The 20,560-nt window shown below is 24.8% G+C and overlaps 1 protein-coding gene across 1 annotated transcript in view; it reads left to right on the top strand.

The window, feature by feature from the left end:
• Positions 1-20,304, top strand: part of LOC117170779 — a 73,112-nt gene extending 52,808 nt beyond the window's left edge. The window contains exons 6-7 of the mRNA XM_033357817.1: positions 15,927-16,183; positions 20,105-20,304. Of these exons, the coding sequence (XP_033213708.1) occupies positions 15,927-16,183; positions 20,105-20,269 (422 nt within the window). The 3' untranslated portion in view covers positions 20,270-20,304. The remainder of the gene's footprint in view (positions 1-15,926; positions 16,184-20,104) is intronic.
• The last annotated feature ends 256 nt before the right edge of the window (positions 20,305-20,560 follow it).

Here is a 20,560-nt window from a genome sequence, read left to right as displayed (position 1 = left end):
CCCCCCCCCCCATTTTACTTAATGACAACTCGTAGCAACGAAATCCTAAAAGTGGATTAAAAATTATAATAATACACGCCTATAAACCGATTTTCACTTAAAAGGGCTTAGACACTAGGGTAGTCCGAAACATTTTTTTTTTGTCAGTCCAATATTTTCTTCTTCGAATAGATCAAGATTAGCCCGTACACCCAGGCTTTGAAAATTAACATTGAGTTTCAAATGAAAGGAGGTCGGTTTTCAAAAAATCAAAGTATTTTTCAACTAAGTTTGAATTATTCAAACAATTATTTATTGTTTAAACAATTTTTTCGTCTGTAAATAATGACCGGTATTTCTAATATTCGTTTATTATTAAAATAATTTGTATTTGTTTAAACAATCTTTCTCCAGCAAATCGTGAATAGTTAGTATTTTCTGAAATTAATTACACAATTTACAAATTTTCAGGGTTAAATATTTTGTAAGGATTATTATCATAATTATTTTAACGACTTTTGTTTGCTTAAACATTGTTTTCACATACAGACCGTGAACATTTACTATTTTCTGGAATTTATAACACAATTAATGAATGTTTAAGTTAATATTTTTCTGAAGGAAATTTAGTACTTATTTAAACATGAGTCAGCAATAAAATTTCATTTTTAATCATTTGAAGCAACTCAAACGTAATCTTATAAATTATCATTATTGCTTAAACAACTAGTTATTATTTTAAAAATTAAGATATAGATTTGAATATTAGTGTTTTATAAAAAAGAGGAATTTTCAAGCAATAACAGATATTTTCAAATAAACAGTTTACACAATTGATGTGATACTAGTTTCTACAAATTGTTAACTCATTGGTGAAATTTTGAAACTTAAAAAAAATTTCAATCAAATATGGAGTAGTTGAATTTTTATTTGAGATCTTTAATTTTCAAGAAAAAAAACAAATTTTCTACGCAAATATTTAATTTAATACCAAATAGTTGCATTTCCTACGAAAGTGTTAGATTTTCAACCGAAAAAGACGAATTTTCTAAAAACATTTGGATTTTGAACCCGAAAATATGCATGTTCAATGAAAGAAGTAATTACTTAAAGATAAATTTAATTTTCAACTAAAATTATTAAATTTTTAGTGAAGAAATTAATTTTAAAGAAAAATTAAAAGAATTTTAAACACAGAAGAATAATTTTATACCAAAAAAGCCGTTTTTAAAATTTATATGAATTTTTAACCAAATGTTTGAATTTCTATTTCAGAACATTATTTTTTTTAAACAAACTTCATAAAAAATAGCTTAATTTTGTTGAATTTTCCACAAAATTAATAAATTTTTCATCGAATGGGACGAAATTTCAACCTGAAAAAAATTATGTTCAATAAAAGAAATACTTTCTTTAAAATCAATTTAATTTTCAGCGAAAATTATTACATTTTAACAAAACAATAAATTTTAATTAAAAGTAAACGAATTTGAAACACAGAAGATTAATTTTCTACCAAAAAAGTCTTTTTCGAAAAATATATAAATTTTGAAGTAAATGGTTTGTATTTTTATTTGAAAAAATTAATTTTTTTAAACAAACTTTCTGTAAAAGAATTTAATTTTCTACCAAAGTATCAAGTTTTGAAGCGAAAGAGAAAAATTTTTATGACAAGTTTAATTTTCCAACAGAAAATACGCAGATTCTACAGAAGAAATAATTTCTTAACAATCAATTAAATTTTCAACAAAAATGATTGAATTTGTAACCCGAGAATTGACATGTTCAACAAAAAATTAACTTTTTAAACAATTAATTTAATTTTCAACCGAATAATTAAATTTTTATCCTAACCAATCAATTCGATTAAAAAAGAAAACGAATTTTCAACAACAATAGTTGATATTTCAGCAAACAAATATTTTAATTTATAACAACAAGCATTTAGATTTAGTTCAAAAAAATGTCAACAGAATATTTGAATCCTCAAATAAAAAAATTAAAATAATTATGCAGGAATTTAAAAGAAAATTAATTCTCCCCGAAAGGGATGCATTTTTAACAAGAAAAATAATTAGTGAGGAAATAAACAAAATTTAATGAATTTGTGGGATTTTAAAGACGAAAAAATGAATTTTCAACCGAAAATTCGAATATTTAACCTTGAACTGAGATTTTAAACAAAATTGTTAAATTTAGGATCACGCTCTTCAATTTTAAACCAAATAATAAAATTTTCAAACAAAAAAATATGCATTTTTAACCGAGCTCGAGTCCTATAATCATTAAATAAAAAAATCATTTTTAATAATTCAATAATAAATCAATATATTATTTATGTTGTAATATTTACTAAATACTACAAAAAATGCGTTCAGAATTCAAATTATGCATGTTGAATAGTAAAATTAGTCATTTAATTTTTTTACCTAACCAAATTGCAAATTAAAAGAAGGTTTTACATTTTAAACCTATAAAAACATGAACTTAAATTAAAATCCTTTTTGAATAAATGACAAAATCATTATCCCTATTATGTTGTAAAAATTATTTCATTAATTAGGGAAACATTGAAATAAGACTAAAATAATATACAGCCATTTCATGCGTATTTTAATGCTTTATGGTTCGTTTTTTCTAATTGCCTAAACGCGTCAGGCGCTTAGAAGAATGATCGATCTTTTATGAAAATATAGAAAATATTTCTGAAAGCAAAATTAAAAATTGAGCTTTTTTTAAAAAAGGGCATAACCTAATATTTTAATTTCAGGTTTAAAATATTTAGCAGACCTCCTCAAAACATAATCCGAAAAAAATTGGAATGTGCAAACCCTTTTATGTGATACTTGGTTTCGGCTATAAGGCGTGTAATGTTAAAAAATTTCGAAAATTAAAAAAGAGCACTGAAAATTAATATCGAAAAATACTTTAAAATTAAATTTGACATCTAATATCGATTTTTGTTGATAACAAAATTCTTCTTCTATTCGACAAACTCTTTCTTCTCTGCTTGCAAATATGTTGAGCACTGTGTTTTCCAAAAATCCCGCATGCTGGTACATTCTTGACGGAACAAGTCAGAATGTTAAACATGAGAAGTTTAAAAAGAAAAATATATCTGCAACTAAAAAAATAGTTTAACCTTTTGATTGTTTATTAAAAATTATCTATTTGAGATTTTATACGTTTTTATTTCTGTTCTAGAAAATATAATATTTCTGATTTAATCTTCATTAATCATGATTGATTCAAATTCAATAATCTTTCAAATATTTTATAAAATCGACGAAAATAGTCATAATGTTAAACATAAAAAATTTAAAGAGACACCAACCTCAGATTTATAAAAAAATAATTAAATCAGTAATTGTTTATTTGACCTTGTGTTTGTAATTTTTCTTTAGAAAAAAATCGTTATTTTTTTTTAATCTTTATTATGAAAGGCTGAATTTTTTATTTTATTTTTTTTTGTTCTTTTCATCGAGTTTATTAACTATTTTAAAATTTGTTGGCAATATAACTAGCAAAAATCCTTAAAATACAAAATAAAACAATTTTTCCTTTTATTATTGATATCTGTAAATCATCTAAAGAAAAAAAATATATATTTTTTATTTAGTTATTTAAGTCTAGATTATTGTAGAAAAAACTTTAAGTGATATTTAACATGGATCATCCACTTTTTAAGCTTTTCCGCAGTTTTTTATCTGTGTACTTTCTATATGCCAAAAGGCTTCCCAGTTGCTAAAGACAACAATTTAAAAAATTTTAACAAATTAATAATAATTTTCGCAAATTTAAATTGGTCAATGTATTTTATCATTACACTAACAATAATTGAGAATAAAGTTATTTCTATTACAAATTATAATATGGGCTTCGATTTGAAGTATTATGAAATATAAATAATAATACTTCATTTAAATAAATATTAAATAGTTACATGGGCTCATACAATTTTAATTGACTTTTAATTTTAATATTCAATTGGGAAGATGTTTACAATATTGAAAATTTGCCAACTTGTTTAGTGTTTGATGTTTATAATTAAAAAAATACCATTTTTAGCGACTTTTTAAAATAGGTCTAATCTCGAATATTTACAATTAAAAACACTTTATTTTTAAAAATTATATGAAAAAATCAAGTTTTTAATTCTGGATCTTCCGATTTGAAGACACTTCTAATGTAAGTCATTGAAATCACAAATTTTTCAATTGTAAATTGTAAATTATGAATCGTAAATTGTAAAAATTAAAAACTCTTGAATTTAAAAAAATTTTGGTTAAAAGTTGCAGGATTTTAAAGAGTTACAATTGAAAATTATGAAGTTTTAAAATTATAAAACCAAATTATTCAATTTTGATGATTTCGGAAATTTAATCAAGTTATTGCGTTCTAAATGTTGGAAATTTTTAATATAAATCATCAAAATTGGAGACATTTTTTATTATAAACTTTCAAAATGAAAAGCTTCCATTTTCAAGATTCACAATTGAAAAGTCTGCAATTTTCACGATTTGCAATTGAAAATTCTTGAATTTCGAAATTTTAAAATTCTTCAATTTTAAACCTTTCTAAATAAAAATCCCTAAATTTTTCTGATTTTAAAAACTAAAAGCAAAGTTTTCAATCATAAATCCTCCAAACTGAAATTTCTATTTCAAAGTGCCTAAATTACAAAATGTTTAATTGTAAAACATGAAACTTGCATAATTTTAAATGAGAAATTATCAGAATTGAAAGCTGATCAATTTCAAAGATTTTTAGTTTTAAGTTCTAGAATTATAAGAAGTTTCAATGAAAACTCTTGAATTTTTGAAATATATAAAACTATTTAATTTAAATCAATCTGGAAATCAAAAGTCAAATTTTAATTCCTAAATCTTTGAAATAAAAAAATTTTTAAACGTAAATTATCAGTATTATATACATTTTTGATTGTACATTTCGAAAATGAGAAATTCTTCAATTTTTAATAATTAAAATCTACAGTTCTGCAATTGAAAATTCTTCAATTTTGAAAATATAAAATTACAAATTATTCAACTGTCAAGATTCATTTTTTACTATTTGCAATTCATGAGTTTTTAATTTAAAAAATGCACAATTATGTTCTCTTTGAATTTAAACATTTAGAAATAAAAATCCTTAAATTTTGATCAATTTGTGAATCGAAAGTTGAGTTTTTAGTACTAAATCTTCCAAGCTGAAATTTCTAATGTAAAGCATAAAAATTGCATCATTTTTAATTATAAAACAGAAAAATTACATAATTTTCGTTTAAAAATTGTCAACATTTAAATCTTTTCAATTTTAAAGATTAAAAATTTCATATTCTACAATTTTTAAGTGCTATGATTGAAAACTTTTGAATTTAAAATATGTTAAAATCAAAATTCTTAAACTTTGACTTTTGCGATTTTAAAAATCAAAAGTCATGTTTTCAATTTCAGATCTTTGAAATTGAAGAGATTTCGAATTTAAAGTATCAAAAGTACAGAAGTTCTTGTTTTAAAACTTAAATCTTGTACAATTTTTAAATAAAAAAATTAATAACCTTTCAATTTAAAATATTAACACTAAATTAGTACAATTTTGAAGATTTATATTTGAAAATTCTTCAGTTTCAACCATTTTCAGTTTAAAATTTTTTAACTTTATGTAAAGTTAATTAATATAATTAATTTGATGTAGAAATACAAAAATAAATTAATTCTGTCTCTGTCGATGATTTTGAAAATCAAAAGTGAATAATTTTCGATACTTAATCTGCAAAATTGATGAAATTCTCAATATTGCAGATTTTTTTGTAACACTTGCAAATTGCATAATTTACCATTTTTTTAATTAAAACCTTTTTTATTTTAAATATTCAAGATATAGGGTTCTACCGTTTTTAAGATCTACAATTAATATGAATAGGAAACTTTCAATTTTGATGAATTCGATGATTTTGGAAATCAAAAGTCAAATTTTAAATTCCAAATCTGCAAAATTGAAGGCATTTGTAAAATTTTTAATATTAATTATCAACATTACAGAATTTTTTATTCATTTTTTTTCAATCATTTTTAACTCTAAATTATCAAAAATAAAAACTCTTCAATTTTAAATTTTTGCACTTTAAAGTTTTACAATTTCAAAGATTTATATTTGAAAATTATTTAATACTAACCGTTTGCAATCTTGATTTCTTCATTCTTAAAGATATACCAATTTCATTAATTGTAAATTGAAAAAATTAAAAAGTCTTTAATTCTGAACATTTACAATTTAAAATTTTAACATTTTTAATAGTTATAAATGAAAATTCTTGAATGTCGAATATACATAATTGCAAGTTATTTTATTTTCAAGATTTACAATGTCAAATTCATTAATGTTATATATTTAAAATTGAACACTCTTCAATATTTCAGTAGTTTTGAAAATAATCGAAAATAATTGAAATCTTGTGAAGATTTAGAAAATTTTTTAGGAAATGTACATTTTTAAAGATTTTGTACCAAAAATTAGAAAGTTTTCAAGAATTTTTAAAGCTTTTAAGAGAACAATAAAATTGTCTCAAGATTACTGGTTAAATTTCAAATGATTTTTTTATTTTAAAAATAGAATTCCAGTATAAAATGAAATCAGAATTAGGAAATTACAAATAATTCTATTATGCTGAATAAATATTTAAAAGAGTTCATACAATTCAAAGTTAATTTGAACCTTTTGAAAAAATTTCATGTTTTTTTTAATGCAGATTATTAAAAATTTTAAAAATAAAAGCTGAATTAAAATTACGAAAGGTTTCAAGAGAATGAAAAATTTTTCTTTAGGTTCTTAGATAAATGTTGAATGATTTTTCATTTTAGAAAAAAATATCTTCAGGATAATATTCTAAAGATTTCAAAGTATTTCAAAAAAAATTTTAAATTATATTAAGACAAATTCGGAAAATTTTAAAAGACATTTAGAAGGTATGGAAGTCTTGCAAAGATTCCAGAAAAATTGTTAATTTGAACAGACAAAAATTTTAAGAAAAATGTATATTTTTACAATTTTGTAAAAAAAGAAGCTTTTATTGAATTTGGAGAGAAAGGTTTTGAGAGAATCAAATAATTTTCTCTAGATTGGTAGGGAAATTTAGTTTGTTGGGAGATTTTAGGACAATTTTTGATTATTTTGCAGTTTCAAAAAAAAATTTATTTAAAAAATGTTCAAGTTAAAAAAAAAAAGAAATTTTCTTTTCGGCATAACTATTTTCATAGATTTAAACTTAAAATTGAAGACAAAAAGGGAAATTTTCATTGTACTTGTTTTCAAATTAAAAGCTTCTTTTTTAGAAAATTATAAAAAAATCTACATTTTTCTCAACATTTGTGTAATTTTCAAATTGAATTTTTTTAATCTTCTTGAGATTTGTGAACCTTCTAAAATGTGTTAAAAATTTTTTTTAATTTGTGTTAATATTTTTTAAAGGCAACAAAATTTGCCTTGAAATCATTCAGATTCTTTTTAAAAAAATTTTGAAATACTTTGAAATGTTTTAAAATATTACGCTAAACATAGTTTTTCAAAATCTTTATGAAGCATAATAGAATTTTTTTATAATTTTCTAATTCTAATTTAATTTTCTTTTAGAATCCCTTTTTCAAAATAAAGAAATCATTTAAAATTTAACTATGAATCTTGAAACAATTTTATTTTTATTTTAAAACTTTTGAAAACTCTTAAAAGGCTTCTAATTTTTTCTTTGTGATCTTCAAATATGTACATTTCGTTGAAAATTGTTCTGAATCTTTTTAATATTTCAATTATTTTCGATTATTTCCAAAACTACTGAACCTTCTACATATGAAAAAAAAATTAATCCGAAAAAATGGTTTTGAAACCTTTTAGGTTATTTTTCGACATATATTGATATCTTTAAAACTTAAAATTAACCTTTTGAAATAAGATCTGAATTATTTTTTGAAAACTTCTAGGGGCCTTCCCACTCCGGCGAAATAAGTTTATGTGCCCTAATTCGATCCGTCATCTCAATTTTTAACAAATATAGAAAAAATATCCTAGGAGGGAAAGTCTCTTAAATTATTTCAAGAGTTGTTTTGACATCCCCTAAGCTATTACTATATTATTTTTTAAAGTATATTGTTTTATCATCAGAGAACAAAAGAAATTCTTAACGTCTTTGCAGACTAAATGGTGCTATTAATGAAATATTTCTTATATAAAATTTTTTAACTGAAAAAAAATAATTGCTCCACTGAGAATCGAACCACAGAACTTCCAATTGCCAGTCGAGTGCTTTTTCCTTTAAGCTACTAGAGAGACCGAAAGAAGAATCCTTTTTTATAAATACACTCATTATTTTTCCAGGTGTTACATATTCTAATTTTTTAAGGAATCTGTATTATCATCAGAAAATAACAGATATTCTTAACGTCTTTTCAGATTAGACGGAGCTATAAATTTAAAAAAATTTTAATTAATTTTTTTCTGAAAAAAGATCTTCTCCTTCTTTCTGCTAGGAATAGAACCACAGCATTCTATTTAGAAAAAAATTTCATTGCAAAAATGTTTAATTCATAGCTCCACATAGTCTGAAAAGACGTTAAAAATTGCCATTCTTTTTAACAAGATGAGATTCTAAAACGAAACTTGAAAATCTTTTAGTTTATAATCGTTCAAACATCAGTACAGTCGACTCTCACCAAGCCCCTTTTCACCAAGCGCCTTTTCACCAAGCGCCAAAATTTCACCAAAATAAATCTCCTTAGTTGAAAGTACAATAATTCCGTAGAATATTACATTGTTTGGTAAAAAATTTAACTGTATTTCTGAAAAAAATCATATTTTTCGCTGAAAATTCCATTTTTGATGTAAAAAATTTTATTTTTGTTGATAATGAAATTAGTTTGTGGTTGGAAATTAATTTTTTTAAATGTTAATTTTCAAAGCCTGGGTGTACGGGCTAATCTTGATCTATTCGAAAAAGAAAATATTGGACTGACCAAAAATATACACCTGGCAAATAATTGCCTGTATTTCTGAAAAAGGATTCTTTTCTCGATCTCTTCAGTAGCTTAATGGGAAAGATATTTTTTCAGAAAAAAAAATTTATTGAAAAAAACTGTTTTACTGTACCATTGGGGTCAGTAATCCAGTCACAATAAATGTGAGAACATATCCTAGCATTGAAAGGCTTTTAATTTTTGTTTTGTTATTCCCTAAATATTCAAACAAAATTTTTTAATTTACTAATAAATCAAAAAATTGGAGATTTTTTTTATTATACCTTATTACACTATTGGTGTCCCCTAAACATTCAAACGAGAAATTATAATTTCCCAAACAACAAAAACCACAGGAGTTTTGTTATTGAAATATTGGGGTTAGAAATCAATTTCTGGGGTCAGAAATTTAAAAAAGAACTGAACTAATTCTTCTTCTAGGATATGTTTCTTAAATTTATTATAAATTTATTTCCAGCATTAATTGTATCATAATAAAAAAACTTCTAGTTTTTTTGTTTTGTTGAAAATATCGATTTTCTTGTTAGAATGTTTCATGAATATTAAAACGACCGTAAAAATAAATTTCAAAATTTTTCACCCCAATCCTTTAATAAGAAATCGTTCTTGGTTTTGCAAAAAGTAAATGGCAGTTTTCTTTTGCGAATGTTTAGGGGATGTTGAAACAACCCTTAAGCATCTTTTACAAACAAAATAGTAAATCTAACAAGTTTTTCGTAAACAAAAATTTTTTTTCAATTTTTTCTGATCCAAATATTAAAGGCATTAAGCCAAATCTAACAAAAAAATTTTGAGCAGAATAACATTTCAATAATAGACAAGTCTTTTTATTGAAAGACATGTAAAAATCCTTTTAAAATTGATCTTTAGGAAGTTCTTTTAAATAGATCGTTTGCCTGCTAGTATTAATTCCCCCCCCCCCCTCCCAATTCCAAAAAAAAACTATAAAATTATTAATAATTCAAAAACAAAGTTAAGTATAAATTAAAGAAAGATTTATTCTGCAATGAATCAATTTTCCTATTGCTATTGCTATTGGCTATTGCTCTATCGGATGATTTGAAATTTTGCAATGAATCGCGATAGATAGATGGTTTTTAAATTAACTTTTAACGAGACAGCAAGATGGCAGCGGTTTTTCTACATAAATCGTTTCTTGAATTCAATCGAATGGTCCTGGTAAGATCTAGCTAGTCTCTACACTCGCTTTCTTGCTGCACAAACGCATGTAAAATCAGGAATTTTCTTAGAAGCTTAGAATAGTTGCTTCACATAGCTTTCTCACTTTCCGAATCGTTTTTCCACTCTCTTTAATCTTCACCTTTTTCAGCGAATCGGATTAGCACACTCTAGCTTTACAATAGACGTAAATAATAATTTTTAAATGCTTAAAAATTTATGTATAAATGTGGATTCCATTTTCACAGAAGAACTTTTTAATTTCATTCGGATGCAATTGAACCATTGGGAAATATGGATATTTTTTACTTGCACCAATGAAAATTATTAATGCGCCACAATTATTTACAAGGCTTTTAATTGTAAATATTTCATAGACATAGATAGACAATAGATTAATTATTTAGAAAAGGATAACAATAGATATATAACTAGTTTAGAAAATAGAATTAGTTAAAAAGCCTTCATTGCGGCAATAACTGATTTTAACACGTCGAGTACAATATAAAAATTTACAATAATATTGAATATTTTTTATTATTTATTTATTTAAGATCTAAAACGCATCTTTTATATTTTTAACATTATACTCGACGTATTAAAGGATTTGATATTAAATAATTTTATAATTTTCCAATTTTTCCTTTTATGGTAATATTAAGCATGAATAAAATCACAAAATCACACGTTCGATTATTACAAAATAGAATTCTGATTTTTTTAAGAACTAGAAATAGTCCGCCTGAAAAATCAGTTTACGGTTACTCATTAAAAAAATCAGGTTGCCGTTACTCTGCATAAAGAATTAGTTTAGGTGCGCTTCAATTCTTGGAATCGAGTTCATTTTTACCGATTTTAACTGTATGTGATAAAAGATTTTTTTCTAGTGTGAAATTCAGCTAATTAATTTATAATTAAACTAGTTTGTTAAGAGTTCATTTTCTATGGTTGTAGATTCATCTTCTTGAATAAAAAATTAACTATTTCATTAAAAAAAAATCTTCTAGGTTAAGAAATCATCTTTTGGGTTGCACTCTTTTTTTTAATTCAATTTTTTTTAATTATAATGTTAGTTGAAAATTTATCTTTTTTGTTCAAAATGTAACTATTCTGTTGAGAATTCTTTTTTTTTGTCTTGTTAAAAATTCATTTTTTGACGAACAATGTAACTATTACATTTTTTTCAAATTGAAATTTTCTCACTGATAATTGATAAAAAATTGTTTTTTAAATTGAAATATCTTAATGAAAAGTTACATTTTTGATCGAAAATTTACGTGGATAGATAAATTATAGGATGTCTTAAGGAACAGGACATTGAAAAAGAGAGACGTGATATCAGATTGAAAAATAGATAGAAAAAGATAGACGCTGGTAGACGTATGACACGATGAGAAAAAGAAAAGATATTTAAAAATATCGACAAAGTGATAGGAAAAGATTGATTTAAATGGAATAAGGATTAAATGAGATTGAGAAAAGGGTAATAGAGGAGATAGACGAGAATTTAGATTGATAGAGGGGATAGCAAAGTATTGACGTTAATAGATAAGGGTTGGAATGAGATAGAGAAGAAGGTATTAAAAAAGATAAAAACGAATTAAATTTTTAAAAAAGATAGAAAAAGATAGACCTGAACAGAATTAAAATACAATGAGGTAGAGAAGAGCAGATTGCAAGAAATCGATGTCAATTAAAATTGACAAAGAGATAGAAAAGTATTGACGTGAATAGAAAAAGGATAGGATGACATAAAGAAGACGAGACTAAAAAAGATGGACGGGATTTCAGATTAACAAAGAGATAAAAAATATAAAGGTTGATAGAAGTAGGCTACAGGGAGATAGAGAAGAGGGGATTAAAAAAGATAGAAGGAAATTTTTTATTGAGAAAGATAGAAAAATATTGACTCGGATAGACAAAGGATAGGATGAGATATAAAAAAGGGGATTGAAAAAGATCGAAAGAAATTTAGATTAACAGAGAGATAGTAAAATATTCACGTGGGTAGATAAATGATAGGATGAGAGAGAGAAGAGAGGATTGAAAGAAAAACGTGAGTTTAGATTAACAAGAAAATAAAAAAGGCTAGTGTGGATAATCATATGAATAATCATATGAATGGATGAGATCAACAATAGAGGATTAAAAAAGATAAGAGTGAATTAAGATTAACAAAGAGATAGAGAAAATATACGTTGATAGATGTAAAATAGGTTAAAATGAATAAGACAAAATTGACAAAGAAAGACGGATATTTAAGTTGACTGTGAGATAGAAAAATATTGACGTGGATAGATAGAAGATAGAATAAGATTGCCAAAAAAGATATTACAAAAAATAAACGTGAATTTAGATTAAAAAAGAGATAGGGAAAGGTACACGTTGGTAGATGTTGTACAGGATAAGATAGAGGAAAAAAATGGAAAAAGATTCAAAAGGATACACGAGAATTTAAATTAACAGCTAGAAAATGATTCACATAATCAGATAAACCATAGGATAAGATCAGCGATAGGGAATTGAAAAATATAGAAATGAATTAAGATTAACAACATTAACGTGAATAGATAAAGAATAGGGTGGCATAGAGAAAAGGAGAGTAAAAGAAGATAGATGGGAATTTAGATTGACAAATAAGTAGAAAAAAGTTTATGTCAGTTGATGAAGGTTGGATGAGATCGAAAAAACGGTATTGAAAAAATTGACGTTAATTTAAGTTCAAACGTGAATAGAAAAAGATAGAAGTTTATTGATGTAGGATATTATGAAATAGGGAAGAGGATATTTTAAATCAAAGATGTGAATTTAGATTTACAAAGAGCGAGAAAAAGATTAATAGACAAAAAATAAAAGGGACTGAAAAAGATCGGCGTTAGTTTAGATTAACAAAGAGTCCAAAAAAATGAAGTATGTAGAGAAAGGATTATAGGTGATAGAGAAGAATAAATTTAAAATATTGACTTGGATAGATAAAGAATAGGATACGATAGGAAAGAGGAAATTAAAAAGGATCGACATAAATATAGATTAACAGAGAGATAGTAAAAGATTGACGTGGATAAATGCAGTACACCATACGATAGAGAAAATGAGATTTAAAAAATTTGGAGCGGAATTTAGATTAATAAGGGAATAGAAAAAGTTTGACGTGTATAAACAAATTTTAGGATGATATATAGAGGACGATATTGAATAAAGGTGTACCTAAATTTAGATGAAAAATAGATAGAAAAAGATAGACATAGAGGTAGCATATAATGAAATAAGAAAGAGGATATTGTCAATGATACTCGTGAATTTTTATTTACAAAGAGATAGACAAATATTTTCGTGGATCGATAAAGGATAGGATGAGATAAAGAAGCGAGTGTTAAAAAAGACAGACTTGAAATTAAATTAAAAAATAGATAGAAAAATATAGATTTCGATAGAATTATGATGAGATGTAATAGGGAAGAGGATATTGATTTATTTCAACAAACAGATACAAAAAGATTCAATTCGATAGACAAAGAATAAGATGAGATAGAGAAGAGGGTTAATTGATGAAGATAAACATGAATGTAGAATGAGAAAGATGTAGAAAAATATCGACATGGATAGAAAAAGCATAGGATCAGATAAACAAAGAGATTATTGAAAGAGATAAAAATAAATTTAGATTTACAAAGAGATAGAAAAAGATAGAGGTTAATAGACGTACGATAAAATTAGATAAGGAAGAGGGTACTATAAAAGAAAAGCACAAATTTGTATTGGCAAAGAGATAGAATAAGATTGACGTGCATAGACATAGGATTAAAGGGATTGAAGAAGATTGTCTTGGATTCAGATTAACAAAGAAACAGAAGAAAGGATTTACGTAAACAGATAAAAGATAGGATTTGATTGAAATGAGGAAATTCATAAATTGATATAAATAGATAAAGAATAGTATAAGATAGAAAATAGTTAATTGACAAAGATCGTCAGAAATTTAGATTAACAGAGATATAGTCAAAGATAGACGTGAAGAGATGAAGGATAGGGTGAGATAGAGAAGGGGTGCTGTAAAAAGATAGATTTTCGTTTAGGGTAATACAGAAAAAGATAAATATTGACGTGGATGGATAAAAGATAGGATGAGATAGAAAGGGTGGTATTGAAAAAGATAGGCGGAAATTTATATTGATAGCAAAATAGAAAAATATTGACGTGGATAGATAGAAGATAGGGTGGGATAGGGAAGAGGGGTTTGAAGAAAATAAACATAAATTTGGATTGAGAAAGAGATAGAAAAAATATGACGTGGACAGAGGAAGGATAGGGTGAGATAGAAAAAAGGTGCTTCAAAAAGATAGATATGAGTTTAGGGTAACAGAAGGATATAAAAATATTCACTTGGATAGATGTAGGATAAGGTCAGACAAAGAAGAGATGCTACGAAAAGATAGCCATAAGTTTAGGGTAACAGAGAGATATAAAAATATTGACGTGGGTGGATGAAGGATAAGGTGAGATTGAGAAGAAGCGCTTCAAAAATATCTGCATAAGTTTAAGGTAACAGAGAGATGGAAAAAGATTGACGTTGATAGATAAAGGATAAGAAGAGATAGAGAAGAAGTGCTTTAAAAAGATAGATAGGAGTTGAGGGTAACCAGGAAATAGAAAAAAAATGGGGAAAATGAAAGGACGGGATGAAATAGAAAGGATGGTTTTGAAAAAGACAGGCGGGAATTTAGAAACACAGAGAGATAGACAAATATTTACGTGGATAAAGGATAGGATTTGATGAAGAAGAAGAAATTAAAAATATTGAAATAGATAGATAAAGGATAGGATAAGATAGAAAAGAGGGGATTAAAAAATATTGACAGAAATTTATATTAACAGAAGAATAGTAAAAGATAGACATGGAGAGACGAAGGATAGAATGAGATTTACGGTAATAGAGAGATAGAAAATGATTGACGTAGATGGATAAAGAATAGGATAAGACAGGAAGGACGGTATTGAAAAATATAGAAAAGAATTTAGATTGACAGAGAGATAAAAAAAATATATTGAGGTGGATAGATAAGGGATAAGGTGAGATAGAAAAGTGCTTCCAAAAGAAATATATAAGTTTCGAGTAACAGAGAGATTAAATAATATTGACGTGGATGGATGGAGGATAAAGTTAAATCGAAAAAAATTGCTTCAAAAAGATAGATAAGAGTTTAGGGTAACAGAAACATAGAAAAACATTGACGTAGATAGATAAAGGATAGGATGAGATAGATAAGAGGTGATTATAAAAGATAAGCATAAATGTAGATTAAGAAAGAGGTAAAAAAATATTTAATTGGGTAGATGAATGATAGAGTAAGATAGAGAAGAGGTGCTCCAAAAAGATAGATATAAGTTTAGGGTAACAACGAGATATAAGTTTAGGGTAACAATGAGATATAAGTTTAGGGTAAAAGTGAGATATGAAAATATAGACCTGGACAGATGATAGAGATGGACAGAGATAGAATAGGATAAATTTTCTCTATGTCTTTCTATCATGAACATTCAAAATTATTCAAAAAGATACTTCCAGCAGGAGGAGCAACCGTAACCTGATTATTTGTAAGAACTAGTCGGAACTTGATTCCACATTGCATTGATACGTCGATATTACGTGAGATCCTATCGTCGAGCGTCTGACTTTCGTGAAAACCAAAAACTCGAAGAAGTTTTAAAAAAAAGTCTAATTGTCTATTTCTCTGGCTCTAGGTTCTCGTCGCCCTAGCTTGGCCTCAGTGCATAGTACGACCTCATCAGCAAGGAGTTTCAGTGCTCGAAGACTGGAACGTGAGAGGAATGAAAAAGAACAAAGACAGGCTCTTCAGGAGCTTAGGTTAACCAAGCAAAGGGATCAGCAACAGCCACAACAGCAACAGATTGCTCCGACGCCTAGTCCCAGGACTCCTCACTCCACTGACGAACTACTGCCAGCAGTCGAAGAAGGGAAGGAGCTATTTTATAATGAGGTAATCAATTTTTTAAATTGAAAATTGCTATTTTTAATTGAAAATTTATATTTTATAGTTTAAAAAAATTGTTTGGTTGAAGGTTCTTTTATTTTGTTAAGAATTCGTTTTTTTTTGGTAGAAAATAAATCCTGATTGACAATGCATTATAAGAAAATCAAACTATCTGGTAAAAACTTAACTTCATGGTAAAAAAAATTAATATTTTTGGTTGAAAATTTAACTATTTTGGTTAAAAATTCAACTATGTTTTTAAAAATGTTATTAGTTTTTGATTAAAAATTAATTTTATACACTCAAAGTATAACTGTTTTATTTTTAGTTAGCAAATGCTTTTTTTAATATAAAATTGCTACTTTTATTAAAAATTGATATTTTCTCGAAAAAAATGCACTATTTGGTGGAAAATTCATATATTTTGTTGAGAATTTGTCTTTTTTATTAGAAAAGAAATCTTTTGGGTTCAAAATTCGACTATTTTGTAGAAAAAACCGTTTTTTTAGTTTGGAAATTAAACAATTCAATAGAAAATTATATTATTTTGTTAAAATTAAATTTTGTTGTTAAAAATTTATACTCTTGGTTGAAAATTCAATTTTTTGTTGTTTCAAATGCAACTATTATATTGCAAATGCGATTAGTTTTGGGTGGAAATTTAATTTCCTGCATTCAAAATATAACCTTTTCATTTTTGGTTGGAAATTTCTTCTTATAATTGAAAGTTGCTATTTTTAATTTAAAAATGATATCATCTAGATGAAAATTAAGCTATTTGGTTAAAAATTCATGTATTTCATTAAGGATTCGCTCTTTCGCTGAAAATAAATCTTTTTAGTTAAAAATTCAACTGTTTAAAAAAACCTTTGTTTAGTTTGAAAATTGAAAAATTCCATAAGAAATTAACTATATAGTTCAAAAATCATATTTTTAGTTGAAAATTTAATTTTTTTTTAAATTTTACTAGTTTGTTAAAAAGGCGATTAGTTTTTGGTTAAAAATTAATTTGATAAAATCAAAATATACATGTTTCATTTTTGGTTGGAAATTTCATTTCTTAATTAAAAATTAATACTTTTAATTTAAAATTGATATTTTCTGGATGCAAATGGCTCTATTTGGTGATAAATTTTTGTACATTGTTGATAATTCATCTTTTTTGTAGAAAATAAATCTCCTTAGTTGAAAGTACAATAATTCCGTAGAATATTACATTGTTTGGTAAAAAATTTAACTTTATTTCTAAAAAAATCATATTTTTCGCTGAAAATTCCATTTTTGATGTAAAAAATTTTACTATTTTGTTGATAATGAAATTAGTTTGTGGTTGGGAATTAATTTGTTAAATTTAAAATATAAAAGTTTTGTCTTTTGTTGTAAATTGCTATTCGTAATTAAAAATTCATATTTTATAGTTAAAAATTACAAATATTTGTTTGAAAACTCTTGTATTTTGTTGAGAATTTGTCTTTTTTTTTTAATTTTAACTTTCTTAATTGAAAGTTATTTTTTTTAGTTAAAAGTTATACTTTTTTCTAAAAAAATATTTTCTGCTTGAAAATTTAACAATTTCATGGAAAAATACATTCTTTGGTTAAAAATTAACTTTATTTTTATAAATTCTTATTTTAGGTTGTAATTTAGTTTTTTTTTTTAATTTAACTATTTTGTCGGAAATTCGATTAGTTTTTGGTTAAAAATTAATTTGTTACACTAACAATATAACTGTTTCATTTTTGGTTGTAAATTGCTTTTTTTAATTGAAAATTGATAGTTTTGATTCAAAATTGATATTCTCTAAATTAAAATTACACTATATGGTAGAAAATTCTTTTATTTTGTTGATCATTTATCTTTTTTGGTAGAAAATAAATAGTTTCATAGAAAACCACATTTTTCGGTTGAAAATTAATATTTTCGTTAAAAATTCTCATTTTTGCTTCATTGTTGGTTGGAAATTGCTTTTCTCAATAGAAAATTAATACTTTTAATTAAAAATTGAAATTTTCTACATAAAAATTACACTATTTGTCGGATTGATATTTGTTTGAGAATTCGTCTTTTTTTCGCACAAATAGTCTTTTCAGATGAAAAGTCATTTTTTTTTAAAGAAATTCAATTAGCTCATAGGAAAGTCTTGTTAAATTTAAAAATTACAAAAAATTGCAGAAAATTACACTATTTGGCTACAAATTAACTTTTCAGGTAAAAAGTTGATCTATTGGATAGAAAATTACAGTATTTATTTAAAAATGGCCTTTATTGTTGAAAAATCGTAAATTTTGGTTAAAAATTCCACTATTTTAGTTTAAAATTTTATTGTAATGCGATCAATTTTGTAATAAAATTTTTTTTTTTTAACTGAAAATATTACTATTTCACTTTTAGTAGAAGATTGATTTTTTGCTTGAAAACTGCTAGTTTTAATTGAAAATTGCTGTTTTAAATTGAAAAATGCATTTTTAAATTGAAAATTTAGGTTTCTGGTTCATTATAAATTACTTTTTGAAATGGAAAATTGATTGTTTTTAGTTCAAAATTATATTGTATGGTTGAAAATTCATGTATTTTGTTGTGAATTCTTTTTTTCTTTTTGTAGAAAAGTAATCTTCTTAGTTAAAAATTCATTCTTTTTATTTGAAAATTCAACTTTTTTTATAAAAGTGGTTTTTCAGATAGAAAATTCATCTTTTCCTTAAAAAGCTACAGTCTTTGCTATTTTTAATCAAAACTTGATTTTTAAATTGAAAATTGTATTTTTAAATGGAAAATTGCATTTTTAAATGAAAATTGCTATTTTTAATTTAAAAATTTAGATTTTGGTTAAAAATTGAATTTTTCTAGTTGAAAAGTATACTGTTTGGTTGGAAATTTATGTACTTTGTTAAGAATTCGTTTAATCTTTTTCTATATAAAAGTAATCTTCCTTGTTAAAAAATTATTTTTTTAATTCATCAATTTTAGATAAAAACTTAAATATTTGAATTATAAATTGCTTTTTAAAATATAAAATTGATTTTTTAAATTGAAAATCGATTGTTTAATTTAGTTGAAAATTATACTGTTTGTTTGGATATTCATGTATTTTGTTGGAAAACTCATCTATTCCATAAAAATTACAGTATTTGTTTGAAAATTGTCTTTACTTTTAAAAATTCATATTTTTTCACTTGAAAACTGCTATTTTTAATTAAAAATTAATTTTTCAAATTGAAAATTGCATTTTCAAATGGAAAATTAAAACTTGCTATTTTTAATCGAAAATTAAGATTTTTGGTTGAAAATTGGTTTTTTCTAGTTGAAACTTTCATTAAAAATTGCTTTTTCAAATTTAAATTGCATTTTTAAATGGAAAATTGCATTTTTAAAATGAAAATTGCTATTTTTAATTGAAAGTTGAGATTTTTTATTGAAAATTGTTTTTTCTAGTCGAAAATTTTACGGTTTGGTTGAAAAATCATTTACTTTGTTAGGAATTCGTTTGGTTTGTTTGTTTTTTTCTATAAAAGTAATCTTCTTGTTTGAAAATTAATTTTGTTTTAAATTCATCAATTTTCGTTGAGAAATTAACTATTTTAATTAGAGAATGCTTTTTAAAATAAAAAATTCCTTTTTTGAATCTAAATTGCTATTTTTAATTGTCAAATGAAATTTTTAATTGAAAATTGATTGTTTTTAGTGGAAAATTATACTATTTCGTTAAAAATTGATTTAAGGGTTAAAAATTCACATTTTTTGTTGAAAATTCAACCATAATAATCAGTTGATATTACCTTGCTTAAACTATTACCAGCAACGTTTCATACCACCATTTTTTTCTGCCTAGTTAAACTAATTCAGATTTATTTTGTGGATGATCTTTTAGGTGAATTTTTTTTTTAGTGATTTTTATTGACAAATGTAAAATTTTCTCTTACCCTGAAGAACTGTCAATGTGCGCAGCAAGTACCAACGACTTCCGGTACTTCGGGGATGGCCAGCACAACAACGAGAGTTGCGGCGACGAAAGAAGTCACACCTGCCACAATTACGCCGCTGTTCGATAAAGACACACCTTCCACAACAACCGACATCTTTAAATCATCATAGCCTATCGATAACAGCGAATCAAAGATTTTCATGTAGCTTTTCAAAAAAAAAATCGAGTGGCAGGACACTAATTAACATCATTCATCCAGTGATGAACGAGTGAATAACGTGTGTTTCGTAATTAGTGGACGATTGTAATATTTTATTATATTAACGTTCGCTGCGAACTTGCTCTAATCTGAAGATTAATGCATTTATAAGCAATTTGTATTTTTAATTTTATAGGGTTGCTTTATAGAGCATCAATTGTTGGCTTCTTTCTCTAATTTATTTATTTATTAACGAAGAAAC

The sequence above is a fragment of the Belonocnema kinseyi genome, chromosome 4, assembly GCF_010883055.1.
Source record: "Belonocnema kinseyi isolate 2016_QV_RU_SX_M_011 chromosome 4, B_treatae_v1, whole genome shotgun sequence".
Taxonomy (NCBI): domain Eukaryota; kingdom Metazoa; phylum Arthropoda; class Insecta; order Hymenoptera; family Cynipidae; genus Belonocnema; species Belonocnema kinseyi.
This window is presented reverse-complemented; position numbering and strand designations above follow the sequence as displayed.